Consider the following 15548-nt stretch of genomic DNA (forward strand, 5'->3'; position numbering starts at 1 on the left):
AACAAAGCTGAATACCATACATACATACATGTGTATGTATGCATTACATATATATATCAATGTATGCACATACATTTGCCAGAAGCAAAATAATTTCAAAAAGGGAAGTACTGGAAAAGAAATTGTATTAACTTATTAACACCAATTAAAATAATTAATTGGTAGTTATTTATTCCGGTAAAATAATAAAGCATTTAGAGTCTGACTCTGATCTTGAATCTGATGATATTGCTCCAGCTGAGCCTATGCTTCAGAACTGTCAGCCTCAGGAATCACTAAATCAGAATTCAATTGAAGCTGGTAAGTCACCGGCATTTCCTGTTCAGCTACAGCAATCAGATGCTGAGGTACAATCTCCCAGGTTTAGAGTATACAGAGGACAAAAGAACAATGTTTCTCAATGAAACTTCTTGCAAAATGAAAGGCAAGGCATGTGTGATTGCAGCTAGCTGGCTGCAGACAGATTTAAGTTATGTGCTTGCAGTCCTTGTTGGAGATAACCATTTGGCTGGTTCAGCTCCTGAATTGCATTCCTGCTTCTTGTTTGTGATGCTTGATCTTTGGATTAACTGACAACCTGACTTGGCATCCTGGGACTCTTGTTTAGGACTACAGGTAGTATTCAACTTATGACTGTAATCAGTGGTGGGATTCAATTTTTTTTACTACCGGTTCTGTGGGTGTGGCTTGGTGGGTGTGGCAGGGGAAGGATAGTGTAAAATCTCCAGTCAGAGGAGGTATTTGCAGGTTCTTCGAACTGCTCAAAATTTCCATTACTGGTTCTCCAGTACTGGTCAGAACCAGCTGAACACTACCTCAGACTGTAATGGCATTTCTGTCATGAATCATGACATTTTTAAATTAAGGCCCCCATATGACTGACCTAATTTTACAACTTTTTTTGCAGTGGTTGTTAAGTAAATGCTACAGTCATTAAATGAGTCTATGTATTCCCGAGGGCACTTTTTTTTAAACTGGGAACAGAAGGCCAGTTTCCAGTAAAAAGTATTCTACATTGTATCACATCCCTGCAGAATACTGCAGTTAATTATAAAGGTGAGCTCGTTGCTAAGCACCTGGAATACAGTCATGTGGGGAGGAGCAGCTATTGGAATGTCAGAACTAGGTTATAAGTACCGTTGGGGGAATTGTAAAAACTTTGAACAGGTGCTAAACAACTGGTTATTAAGCTAGAACTACCTCTATATTATTGCTTCTTGGACTGCCTTAGACTTATCTTCTGACAAGCATTCTTTACTAGGCATTTGAATTACATGTCTGCCGTTATCTGACTAAACTGCAAACTTCCTGCTTTCAAAATATTGTTTCTGTGTGTGTTTGTCAGAAATCTTGAAACAGAGTATCCATTAAAAGTAACTGACTCTCCATGTGCCCATTATTAACCAGTGGTTAAAATGCAGAAATATAATGTATTTCTTCCTACCCCTCCATCATATCTGTCCATCAGAAAAGAGGAAGAAAGTATGATGCAAATGGAATAATTTGAAGGAATAGCTGCACTAGAAAGATAAAAGAAAGCAGTGCTGACAAAACTGGATACTGATACTACAAGGGAAGCTGAAGAGGAAAGGGAAGTGTGTAAAGAAAGGTTTATGTATTACAAAAAGGTTGTCTTCGCTGGCTGAGCACCGTTCCCAACTATGTCTCTTCAATGGCAGCTAAGCTTGCCGTTTACATCTCCATTCATTCCCATAGCCATGCTGTATTTTTTTCAGCAAATATAAGAGCCTCTCCTCTCCTTGCTCAAAAATAATTATGGGAGGGGGGGGACACTATGTTCTTCTCATTTCGTTAATATTTGAATGGAATGGTAGAGGATGATGAATGAGCTATACTATTCTATTTTACCTTCCAAGGTCGGTAAAAGAGTACCCAGATTGTTGGGGACAATATGCTGACTCTGTAAACTTCTTAGAAAGTGCTGTTAAGCACTATGAAGCGATATATACATCTAAGTACTATTGCTATACGCATAAGGAGAGACTTCCCTGAACAATAGTTAGGACAGAGAGAAGGCATACCCAAACCTAACACTTTTGTTTCCTAGAGTGGCCAAACCCAGCCTGTAAGATACTCTGTATTTTGATAGATATCATATTAAGAAAAGTAGTGAATAAAGATGCTATTTCGGTTCAATTTATAAGCATCTCCATTCCAAGAGTTCAACATTACAACCAGTTAACAAGTGTTTGTGGCTCTTGGATATGTTCAATCAGGTGCTAGAAAAACATCTGCAGGAATGTTATAATTTACATTTCTGAACTGAGCATGGAGCCAGACATGAAAATCTAAATGATTCTTTCTATTTATATGATACTAGGAATCTAATAGAGAAAATAGGAAAAACAATCTTTAATAATAAGGAATAAGAAACTAGTCATGACCCACCCACATACTAATTATAAACAACCACACAAGCTTAATTCAATCTAACAAAATTGATATAACTTTTAAACTTCTTTATATTGCTGTATTCTGAGGTTCTATTTCATAGTTGCTGTATTCTGAGGTTCTATTTCATAGTAGACTAATAGAGGGGAAAATACTGGGCAATTTTCCAAACTAGAAACAACTTTTTTGTCAAGTAGATTTTCTACATTTTGTGTGTATTTTGATTTGAAACAAATATGAGTGTTAGATCGTTTCAAATAAATTGCTTGTAGAAGACAAATAATATAAAAAAAAAAAGGTTTGCAATTACCATCTGGAAGGGGATCCACCCAGTGTTTGTTGAGCCCCATGGGAATAGAATCCATTTCTGCTTCCCGCTGGGCTTGCTTCAGTTCCCGCCTCTCTTTAGCAAGTGCACTTTGCATCATGGCTGCTTGAGACAGGGAGCCATCAGGATTCTGGAATCAACACGAAAATGCTGTCTTATTTCTTGCTTCAGATTTACTGAATCTGATCCTGACTGATTCTCAACCATCATACACAATTTTAACAGTAAGGAAAACAAAGCTTGAATACGGAGTCAGAAAACATAATTAATGTTAATTTGTTTTTAATTTGTTTAATTAATGTTAATTACTGTTTTGTTATAATGTAATGTTGTTATTAACACAAATAATAAAAAGAGATGAACTGCTGAGATTCCTGGTAGATAAGGGAAAGATGATACTTGCTTTGCACATGTATATGGAAGAATATGATGGGAAAGAGGGTTAATTTGCTTTCAGTGCCCTTTATTGTTCTACTGCACTTTGGATACCAAAAGCATTTTAACTTTTCACAAATCCCTCTGAATCCAGTATTCAAACATACTTCTTCATTTCTATGGGAGAGACCCAAGAACAGTATTTTTTTTTACCTTCACAATTTTAATGGGGCTCATGTCCATGCTCTGCTTTGTATGACCTCGCAGAAATGGTGGTTCCTCTTCTACCAATTCAATTTCCAAATCCTCATCTAGAATAACAAATTAAATTCAGCTCCAATTTTAATTTAAAGCTTCTTAATTATGAAAACCAATTCCTCCACTCTTTCTTTACCAAACATACAAAGCTAACTATGAAACATTTGTGATACAACATTATTTTCTATTGCTGAACAGCCCCTCCATAACTTTATTTCAATACAAACTGCAGTTCTGGACTCTGAATTGCTGGAGATACAAAGATTGTGAAAGAAACGATTTCTCTTCCTTAATGCGAAAGTATCTTAGGCAATTATCGGACCTGACAGCAATTTGCTGAAAGGAATCCGAATTAGCATTCCGACATTCAACACAAATGAGGAGCAAAAAAAGATAACTACTGTGTGAAATACACAGATGCATCATATCTAGACCATGACTAGATCTATCATAGTTTTACCTTCCTCATCATCAACCTTTGGCAAGATTCCAGTTTCTTCATCAAAGTCAGGAAACTCCTCCTTGGAAAGCACGTTAGCAGCAATCATCTGGGAGTGAGGCAAATGGTTATATGTATCCTCAAAGACACAATGAAGAGGTACAACTTTTTCTAAACACAGCTTTTGTGAAAAAGCTAACCTGTTTTTCCTTTTGACACAGAATCTCTTGTAGAACTGCTAAGAAGCATATAATCATAATGAGGTTAACATGTTCAGAGCAAGGCATCCCCCCTTTGCCAATTTGAGAAGGGGTCAATTTGGGATTGTTCTGTGTTATTGGCTTCAATGAGTATTTGAAAAATGCAATAAATTATCTTAATGCTGTATAGTAGCAACATAAATCCCAGATTCATGTAGGAAGGACTTTTAATATGAAAAATATCATAGCTGAGGAAGCTACCCAGATTTTGTGATCATCTGTTTAATTTCATTCCAAAGGACTGTGTGGCCTTAAGCAAGAGAAAGATTAATTTACATAATAGTAAGGACTTCATCCACTATCCAACTCCCATATTATATAGAGCTTTAAAAATTAAAACCAAAATACTGAATTGTATATCAAAGTGTAAAGTATGAAAAATAGAGCTTCAAATGACAAAACTAGCATTTTCACTAATGAGATGTATTCTCTAGGCAGTCTCAAACATAATCTAGTTATCACATTATTTACCAGTCATGGTTTCCGAATAGCTTCCAATTATCATTTTTATCACATACAGCAATAAACTAGATGGCTTTATTAGAAGATGGAAAACAATGGCAAAGCTTAATGATCAGCTGACAGTCTAGAGAAGAATCGCAGGATACTAAGTTGGCCATTGGTTCATATTGGAATAGCTAATATCCAATTTGCTGAGAAAATGACTGAAAAGCCTGCTTTGGTATCAACAGAAGGAAATACAAATGGGTATTTAAAAGAAACTGAACTGTAGAATAACATCAAAGCATATTTCATAATGAAAATTATTACCTGCTTAATTTCCCATTTTTCTGGATCTGAAATACGAGTGAGACGTTTTCGTTCTAATGTGTCATCTTCTACTTCAGGAGCACTGACTAAAGATAAGTGAGTGGGCCTGTCTGGATTTCTCATGGCTGTCTCTTCAGACTCTCCAATGAGGTTGCGACGTCTATTTGGGTTCAAATCTTCTCCTGTCTCTTGATCTACATCCTAATATAGACATGGGAGACAGTTCCATAGTATAACAAGAATTTACTTTTGTATAAGGACAGCGAGAGTTCAGTTTTCTAATTAATCTGCAACAAGGCATATTCCCAGATGACCAATTTACAACATGTCCAGTAGTGACCCCAACAGCATCACATAACAGAAAGTAGCAGGAGCTTCTTTGTTTGTAGCTATATAATTGTTGATAATCTTAGGCCTGTTAACTTGCATAGTGCTTCGGAATAGCCTCGGTACTCTTTTTTCATTTTTTCTTTCAAATATTCAAGAAAAGTTATTAATAAAATAGAATTAATAATATAGCAAGAGAGGGAGATAAAGAGCATGACAAACAGTCTTTTTAAAATAATATCTGGGATAACTGATGAATATGAGGGTTTTTTTCTGAATCTTAAAATCCTAAGAAATATACTTAAAATTTTTTAAACAACTCACTTGTTAACAGGAAATAGTCCAACTTTTTGCATCAAAATTCCTAATATCTACCTTAGTGATATTGTTTTTTAAAAACTCAAGATTCAAAGCCATCCACAACACATTCTGAAACTAACAGTACTTCAAGAGTTTTTGAAATTACTTATGCATCCTGACCAACTGGTGAAATAAAGAACATGTTAAATAAATATACTGCCATTAGCAATTTTAAACAATTCAAATTCCTTTTACAATAACTCAGATGTTTTTTTAAATAGCTTGATAAATAAGCTGAACTAAAGTATTAATGCCACTACTCAGCCATTATTTTCAAAAAGGATCAGAAAGCTACACTTTCATTTTTCAAGCTGTGATTAATGCAGCACCTAAATCTGTCATAAATAGCAAGAAATACAAAAGAGCTCTGGCTAAAAATCAAGTTAAGTTTCTGATGTCAAAATGTCATAGCAGTCATACAATATTTTCTAATTGTACTCATGGTAGTTTGTATTTTACTCGATCGTTTACATTCCACTGAGAAATGGAAATCAAAATAATAGATCTTAAAGACAGCAGAATAAAAGTCAAATTATCTAATAGACAATAGAGAGGTCTGACTTACTTTCATGCTAAGGCTAGTTTTTGAGCCAGTGAAGGAGAGCACTTTGACTTTGACCCGTTGGCCCTTGCTCACTACATCAGCTACATTAGCAACTCTTCCTTCCCTACGTAATTCTGAGATGTGGACCAATCCTTCCCAGCGTTTCCTAAAGGAAATAAGATACAGGAAGAGGAGCAAGAATAACTCAGTGCTATCTTCTAATACCAAAAAACACAAAATATTTTAGAAACATTAGTTCTTCCTGCACAAAATTCATAAAGTTTGTTATAGAAATATTATTGGCTGAAACATTTGATTTATATTCTTAATCTTAAAAAAGCTTGCTTAAAAATTAATCCTTACCATTTACAACAAACAACTCACTCCTACATAACTTTCCTGACTACTGGCTAATAATTTCAGTTAAAATGTAAGGCAATTTTATAAAAACTGGCAAGCAAGCCTTAAAAATAACATAAAATCTTTCTTCATGAATTAATATATACAATATAAATGAAATCATAAAAATTCAAATAGTTTGTAGCAATGGCCACACCACACTAAATACACTAAAAGGGCATTGCCCAACTTATAATACTTTTTTAGTTGTATCAACTCTCAGGATAGAGATAGCAGGATAGGAAAACGATGACATCATATACCTGAGTCCTTCAAGCTGAACAAAACACCCAAACTGCATGATGCTGGTAACTTTGCCATTGTAGATGTCACCAATGGAAGGCTCTTCAGGTGGAGGGCGATCCACATGCTTATCCCTCCATCTTTCACTGCTTTTCTCTCCAGCTCTCTCTCTTTCTTTGTGGTCCCAGCTAGGACTTCTGCTTCTGGAGCGGTATCTGGATTTACCCTTATGTCGTTCCCGTGTCCGGGAGCGAGAGGATGATTTTCGTTTCCGCTTTCGATCTCTACTACGACTGCGACTCCTATGCTTTTTCTTGGCTCTGTCAACAAAATATATTGAAATTATGTTCATTTCTATTTAGATGCCAGTCACTACAGTACAACTTAAAGATGTTTGTATGGACCCAATACTGTTTAGATGATTATTTGTAATGCACAATGGAGACTTTTTTTAATTCTTCTACAGTATTATTTGCTCTTACGTTTTTTGTTGTTTTTCAGATATATTTATAACAGCTGCAACTTTATAATACTTTGAATAGAGAGAGAAAGCAAGCAAAAACAGCTTCTTCTTTCAGATATTAGACATTAGTGAACAAGAGATCAGGTACGATTTGATTCTATTGCAATAGAAAGTGTGTGTGTGTTTTTTCAACTCAATTCTTAATGGCTACTGACTGGAAAAATCCCTGTGGTTTTCCTGGCAAGATTTTAGAAGTGATTTGCCACTGCTTCCTTTTTAGAAAGGAAAGAATGACTGGCACAAGATTACTCTGTTGGTTTTGTACTTAACATGGGACTAGAAGTCAGTCTCCTGGTTTCCAGCCTCTTAACTACCACACCAAACTGGCTCTTGATGTAAAGTTACTAAGAGAATACCGAGAGCTGTTTAAGAACACAGAAATAAAATCCAAATATTGCATTACATCTTTACAACAGACCACATCTTATTTTGCCTAATCTATTTGCAATTCTTTGCAAAGATGCTTCATCTAACAAAAAATATTAAACTAGATAATCTATAATTTTTAAGGTGAAAAAAATTTTTCTCAGAGAAATAAGACAAAAGGAACTTACTGATCCTCATTATTCCGGTGTTTTTCCTGCCTACCCGCAGATGGCATTAAAGCTTCTAGCTCTTGTAGAGCATCAGCAGCCACTTTTACATCATCTTCATCCAGCATTGTCTATTCAAGAAGAAGAAAAAGTCCTTAGAGCAGTAAGATATTCCCTCAGCAATTCAAACCTATGTGATGGCAGTTGCCATGTGGTCTTGGGAAACAAATATTTGAAATTTTTGTTTTAGGGCACAGCTATGTGACAAAATGTAATTTTCAGAAATGCAACGAGTCCCCAATTAAGTAATTTCAGTGTGAATAAACACAATCTGGTACAAACAATACTGAGAAAATGGAGTAGATAGTAGTCAAATCAAGTTGCAATTTACTGTTCTAAATCAACAACGTGATAAATCTGCCTACAACCTTCAATTATCTTTTTATTTTTTTCTTAAATATGTTATGTATACTATTTAGTTGTTATATCTTGAAATTCTCCCAAGCATTCTGGTAAAGGGCTAGATAATCACCTGTATCTGATTGTTTCACAGGATCCAACAGGATGAGCAGGCTTTGGGTCTCTTCTATGAAACAATACCATCAAGCAGGACCCAGAAAGTGTAGTTTAACTGTCATAATATCTGACCTCTAGAAAATCAAATCATCCAAGATTTAGATAGCCCCAACCCTGCTGGCTTTTGTAAAGCTTTGAAAACCATGCAGATGATTAAAAAATACCCAATGTTACTGGGAGTCAGGCAGCATATAAATAGATTATTAATAAAAAATGTTTTCAGCTACGTTTTAGCCTCAGTGGCTGCAGGGATTGCAGGGGTTTTGTGCTTTATATATTTATTATTTTGTTTTGTGTTTTTAATCCTGTGTCAAGCAGTACAGAATCAAATGTGCAAGTTGGACAACCATATAACTATATAAGGATAACTATATATTCCAATAGTAACTAAGTAAGTAAGTAAACAAACAAACTAAATTTCCAAGTAAGTCTTTGAATAGACATTAGAAATTAGCAAGACATATATTCAAACCAAACCATCACCACCCCAAAGAGAGAAAGTGATTATATAGCAGATCTCCATCAATTTAGGACAGCAGACATTTTTCTATTGCTTTAGGGGAGTGCATTTTTATTCATCATGAAAATGATGGACTGCTGTAACTGCCACTGCTAAGTGGCTCAGTTATGTGATTTTCCAACTTATGACATGTCACTTAACAACAGAATTCCTGGTCTCAATTACTATCAGTAAGTAAATATTCCCAATTTCTTTTATCCTCAATGTATTTGTCAGCAAAGAAGGAAACTTGCACACCTACCCTCACCATGGGATTATCTGGCCGACACAAGGCTGGAAACAAGTCCTTCAGCTTATCTTTTTCTGTTTTTGGTTTAATAATATCTAATATGATAGCAAAACAACAACAAACCAATATGTAAATTTAAACATATTTTTCTTACGTCACAACAAACATTTCTACTTTTTAAAACTCTTTGAAAAATATGAAAAATGATATTTATGAGATAAAGTGTATACCCAACTATTCATATAATTTGAAACAGTCTCCAGGGAGACTTGTAATCTAGTCACTCTCTATTAAGAATAAGCAACTCAAAAACACCCACTTTCCTACTAAAATGTGGTGATATTTTTTGGGTCAAGTTCACAAAGAGGAAAATTGTATTTCCATGTATATATCTTGGATATGTTGGACCATAACCTCTGGAAAGGCAAGCGCTTAATTTTTGAAGGCATCTTTCACTTGAAGAGGCTACCTTCATTTTTAACAAGAACAAATGCTTGAGATATCAAGGAACCATTCATTGAAAGACTGCAAGTAATGGAAGTAATCCAGGGTCTTTTGCAAGACTAAGTAATATGAGAACAACAATCTTAGAAAAATTGATGAAACTACTCTATAATCTGTTTTGGCCTCTAAACATACAGGACAGGTTTGTCTGCCCCAAAATTTTAATGACTTAAAACCAATTTTTAATTTTTATTGCAACTTTCTTTTCTCAGGTAAACCATGTTTGTAAGAATCCATATTTCTTACAATTGATGAATGGCAAAAAATATTAACCTTTGCTAGTGGAAGCTTTTGCAGGAGGCCGCATTGTCTGTATAAGACGGAGCAGATTGCTGACGAGGGAGTCCTAAAATGGTAAATAACGAAAAAGAAAACAAAATTTCTAGAAGCTGCAAAACATTATAGTAAAAGTTAATAGTAACAAAGCCAACATCCCTCCCAACAGCAGTACTGTACTGTATTTTTCTGGGTTGATGACACTTTGACTTTTGAATGGCTTAATACAGACCCACTTAAGAAAGTTAGTTTACACAAAATGTTTACTTTGAATACTGTTAATATGAATATTTTTATTATATATTTAATTATTTTCTTTTCATGGAATATTAGAGGTTACAATTTGATAATATGTCTGGATCTTGTATTCAAGTATTTGGGAGAGTCAGGTGTGTACCTGGAGCCTCAGATTATATATTTCTGATATACCACATGATATCTTCAAAAGATTTTAACAATTCCTTACTGTGAACTCAGCACCATTCTTCACCAGAGCTGTTTTGAAAGTATCAAAATTTGTATTTCTCTCTGCAAGATTGATCACAAATTCGGCTGTGAACAGAAAAATTAAGATTAAAAATTAAATTCTTATGCTGAAATTATTTAGATATTCAATTCTACTTTATTCATTTAATTTTATGGCTGCCCACTGTGACCAATAATCAATTGAAAACAACAAGGAAATAATTTAAAAACCACTTAAACATAATCTTTAGCATGATTCCTAATCCACACGAGTATTTCCGTTAAAATAAACCCACCAGTATCTTAGCCCAGGTCTTCAATGTCTTAGAAAAGGCTGGCAAGATTGGGAGCATGCTGTTCTATAGAATGTGCACCATTATAGAGAAGGCACACTTTCTGAGTACCATTACATGATGCTGTTTGGTAGAAGGGACTTTTAGGGGGGATAGGAAGAAATAACTAGAGACAGTGGCACAAATAACCTGGTTCTGTGCTATGAGTAGCTTAATAAATGATAACCAGAATCTTGAATAGCATAGCATGATCAACAATACTGCAAGCTACCAAGAGAACAAGGAGGACCAGAATGCATTTATCACCACATTAAGTGAAACCTGGCTCAATAGCAGTAACCTTGAGGGGGATTTTGGAGTCCTAGTACAATCAAAATATGAGCTATAAGTGTGCAGCAACAGCCAAAAAAGCCAATGCAATTCTAGGTTGTATTAACAGGGGCATTGAATCAAGATCACGTAAAGTATTTGTATGGCTTTATAAAGTCTTAGTAAGACCAAACTTAGAATACTGCATCTAGTTTTTGTCACCGTATTATAAAAAAGGTGTTGAGATTCTGGAAAGAGTGCAGAAAAGAGTAACAGAGATGATTAGGAACTGGAGGCTAAAAAATTAAGAACATTGCAGTAATTGGGTATGTCTAGTTTAGTGATAATAAAGACAAGCAGTGACATGATAGCAGAATTCCAATATTTTAGGGACTTGCCACAAAGAAGAGGGGATCAACCTACTTTCCCATGTACCTGAAGGCAGGACAAGAAGCAATGGATGGAAACTAATCAAGGAGAGTTCCAACCTACAACTAAGGAGAAATTTCCTAACAGTAGAACAACCAACCAGTGGAATGCCTTCAGAATTTGTGCGTGCTCCATTCTCTGGATGCTTTTAAGGAGACTGGCAGCCATTTTCCTAAAATGGTATACATCTCCTGCTTGAGCAGGGGATTAGACCAAGGTCTCTTCGATATTCTTATTTTTCTCTCCAGAGATGTTCAAGTGCAATTAATATCTCACTATGCCCAGGTCCTGAACCCCAATGAAAGGGGATTAGATAATCAGCTTCTTCCAGAGTTATTTGAAGCCCCAGCCTGACCACTTTTTCTACAACCTTTACCAAGAATGGAAGGGCAAGAATTCTCCAATAGCACTTGATCCAGTTACAGTTTCCTGAGGCCAGGATGAACTATCTCCTTAACTGTTGGTGGCACGAACAACTCATTCAAGAATGAAATCACCAATACATGGATATAACTATATGTTTCATGGGAGGCCTTACCATTCAGGAAGGACATGGATGTAAAATGTTGGTGGCCACCCTCACAGATTTGTGCGTGTTATTCACTTCTTTGCAACTAAAAACTTAATAGAATAAAATAATTCCCCCACAAGGAATTTGTCTCTGGTGTATGAGCTCTCAGAATACATACAAACAACAAAGTGACAAATCATAAAATAAAACAATAGTGATAAGACACTAGAGATCAATAGGAGATGTTAATAGGAAAGATGACAATGATAATAACAATATAGTCCTATTAGAGTAAATATCCTTAAGGTATAAGACAGGGAATTAGGTGTTTAGCAGAGAGATGGCATGAGGGAAAAGCTGTCTTTGAGTCTAGTTTTGGCATGTAATGCCTTACATCTTGACTGGAGGAGTTGAAACAGTTTATGTCCAAGGATGTGAAGGTCTGTTGATATTTTCTCTGCCCTTTCTGGCTTGTGCTGTATATAGGTCCTCAATGGAAATCAGGCTAGTTGTAATTGGTTTTTCTACAGTCCTAATAATCCATCGAAGTTTGTACCTGTACTGTTTGATTGTTGTGCCAATTATAATAGTACAAATGACAGAGTCAATAATTCCTCTGTAGAACTGTATCAGGAGCTCCTTAGGCCGCCTAAGCTTTCTGAGTTGACGCAGGAAGAACATTCTTCGTTGTGCCTTTTTAATAATTCTAGTGTAAGGTGTCCATCTCAAATCCTTATTATAGAACCCAGATTATAGAACCCAATATAAAATCACTTCTGGTGATTATAGAGAATGAGGTGCAAGGTCTATTTCACAGACAAAAGCCAGAAAAAGCACCAGACAAGATAACTCCTTCTTGCTTAAAAGCTTGTGCTGACCAACTGGCCCCCATCTTCTCCCACATCTTTAATACCTAGAGATGTGCTATGTTCCTTCTTGCTTCAAATGCTCTACTATCATACCAGTGCCGAAGAAACCTAATCATCAAGGAACTGAATGATTTCAGACCAGTTGCTCTAACATCTGTAGTTATGAAGACCTGTGAAAGGCTAGTGCTGGCCCACCTGAAAATCATCAAAGATCCGCTGTTAATACAGCTTGTAATTTGCCTACTGAGCAAATAGATGTTAATATAACTCTGCACTATATCTTACAACATCTTGAATCTCCAAAAGACCTATGAAAGGGTCCTCTTTGTAGACTTCAGCTCAGCGTTCAATAGCATCATTACAGATATTCTTCTAACTAAACCAAACCAGTTAGCGTTACCCTGAACACACTTGTAAATGGATCATAAGCTTCCTAACAGGTGAAGCTAGGCAAAACCACATCAGATACCTGTACAATTAGCACAGGAGCCTCCCAGGGCTGTATGCTCTCTCCACTTCTCTCTCTATACCAATGACTGCATCTCAAAAGATCCCTCTGTTAAAGCACTGAAGTTTGCAGATGGTACAACAGTGATTGGTCTCATTCGAGACAACAATGAATCTGCATACAGACAGGAGGTTGTGGTGCAACCAGAACAATCTTGAACTAAATACACTTAAACCTTAGAAATGGTGGTAAATTTTAGGAGAAACCTTCCTATACTACCACCTCTTACAATACTAGACAACACAGTATCAACAGTAGAGACTTTCAAGTTTCTAGGTTGTATCATATCTCAAGACCTAAAATAGACACCTAACATAAAAACATCATTAAAAAAGCACAACAAAGAATGTTCTTTCTGCGCCAACTGAGAAAGCTCAAACTGCCCAAAGAGCTACTGATTCAGTTCTACAGAGAATTATTGAGCTTGTCATCTGCACCTCTATAACTGTCTGGTTTGGCTTTGCAACCAAACAAGGCAGACACAGACTTCAATGGATAATTAGAACTGCAGAAAAAACCATTGCTACCAACCACTGAGGACCTGTATACTCATGAGTCAAAAAGAGGGCTCACATCCTGGACATAAATTGTTTCAACTTCTACCCTCAAAACGACGCTATAGAGCACTGCACACCAGAACAACTAGACACAAGGACAGTTTTTTTTCCCCAAATACCATCACTCTGCTAAACAACTAATTCCCACAACACTGTCAAAGTATTTACTAAGACTATTACTAGTATTCTTCTCATCCTTCCTAGTACCTACCTCTTCTCACTTATGGCTATAACAGTGTTGGTTGTATCTTTACGATTTGTACTGTTTAGTTTCCTAGTATGATTTGATTGCTTATTAATAACCTATGACTATCACTGAGTGTTGCATGTTATGATTTTTGATGAATGTATTTTATTTTTTCTTTATGTACACTGAGAGCATATGCACCAAAGACAAATTCCTTGTGTGTCCAATCACACTTGGCCAATAAAGAATTCTACTCTATTCTATTCAATAACTTGAAGATCTCAACTGTTGATACTGTGTTGTCTAATATTGTAAGAGATTATAAAATACGAGGACTCCTCCTAAAATCTACTATCATCTCTGCAGTTTTATGTGTGTTCAGCTCCAGATTATTCCACTGGATCAAAGGGGCAGTTATTCAGCCTCCTGTCTGTATGCAGATTCATCACTAACTCGAATAAGACCAATGACTGTTGTATCATCTGCAAACTTCAGTATTTTAACAGTACTCTTAGAAACTTAAAATTGGGATAGCTTGAATACTTGAGATAGCTAACAACTGCTTCTACCTCTGCCATTGTTAACAGAACCAGAGCATCACAATTAATTTCTGTAAGCCAGAACATATAAATAGGGCGTACATACTACTGATACAAAATAACTCAAGATAACAAACAAACAATACCTCATGAAAAAGAGAAAATGTTCAGCATAATTAATGAAGTTGACATACAGAAAGATGCAGGGCCTGGGATTTATGTACTAGGCATCTTGGAACAGTCACAATTACTGGCATATTTTCTACATACACTGCTATTCTATTCTATTTGCCATAAATATATATAAAATAAAAACAAACATCAAAAACCCAGAATGTCCTATTGCTTTAGGGGCAACATACAAATCTGTCTGTCCTAGCAAAACCGTTAACAGATGCTCAAAATGCAGTTGTAATTGGACGCTGGGTCAGACTGTTTTACAGGGTCTCCTTCAGAACCCACTGGAAGCAAAACAACCCTCATTTTTGCGATTGAGTTTTCCACGCACAGCTACCTGTAGTCAAAGAAACAAGCTCCGTTGGAGTCCCTAAGCAGCTTTGCCACAAGAATTCACTACACGAAGTAGCAGAAGGCCGGGGAAGAAACAAGGAAGTGAAGAAAGACTAAGGAGAGCGTCCATCAGACGCTTCACAGAACCCACCAGCCACGGTGCCTCACTACCTTGCCTTCCTTCCATCCCTCTCCAGTCCAAGAGACCCACCTAGATCCTTGTCGTTGATACCCAGGTGGTTGTCGAGCTCAGTGCAAACTTTGGAAACGAGCGACAGATACTCGAGCGTTGCGAGCTCCTCCGTAGGATCCGCCATGGCGCCCCTCAATATCCACCCCGTCCGGCCGATCCCCAGCAACAAAACACTTCCGGGTTCCTTTCCTTACACGCGCTCCATCGAGAAGGCTTAGAAAGGAAGGCGAGTTTTATTTCTACGGCGTCCCCCGAAGATCATTTGGAAGAAACCTTTGAGGAGGCTTTCCAGTTATCTCCG

The 15548-nt window shown here is 36.4% G+C and overlaps 1 protein-coding gene across 1 annotated transcript in view; it reads right to left on the bottom strand.

Annotated features, from left to right (window-relative positions):
• DHX8 (DEAH-box helicase 8) overlaps positions 1-15398 on the bottom strand; it is a 29684-nt gene extending 14286 nt beyond the window's left edge. Inside the window, exons 1-11 of the mRNA XM_026717270.2 lie at positions 15266-15398; positions 10344-10429; positions 9875-9947; positions 9110-9192; positions 7794-7903; positions 6737-7036; positions 6096-6240; positions 4844-5044; positions 3834-3921; positions 3329-3426; positions 2723-2870 (exon numbers count right to left, since the gene is read on the bottom strand). Of these exons, the coding sequence (XP_026573055.1) occupies positions 2723-2870; positions 3329-3426; positions 3834-3921; positions 4844-5044; positions 6096-6240; positions 6737-7036; positions 7794-7903; positions 9110-9192; positions 9875-9947; positions 10344-10429; positions 15266-15371 (1438 nt within the window). The 5' untranslated portion in view covers positions 15372-15398. The remainder of the gene's footprint in view (positions 1-2722; positions 2871-3328; positions 3427-3833; positions 3922-4843; positions 5045-6095; positions 6241-6736; positions 7037-7793; positions 7904-9109; positions 9193-9874; positions 9948-10343; positions 10430-15265) is intronic.
• Positions 15399-15548: the final 150 nt, after the last annotated feature.

This window comes from Pseudonaja textilis, chromosome Z (genome assembly GCF_049901715.1).
Source record: "Pseudonaja textilis isolate UNSWEBS1 chromosome Z, rPseTex1.2, whole genome shotgun sequence".
In the NCBI taxonomy this organism is placed as follows: domain Eukaryota; kingdom Metazoa; phylum Chordata; class Lepidosauria; order Squamata; family Elapidae; genus Pseudonaja; species Pseudonaja textilis.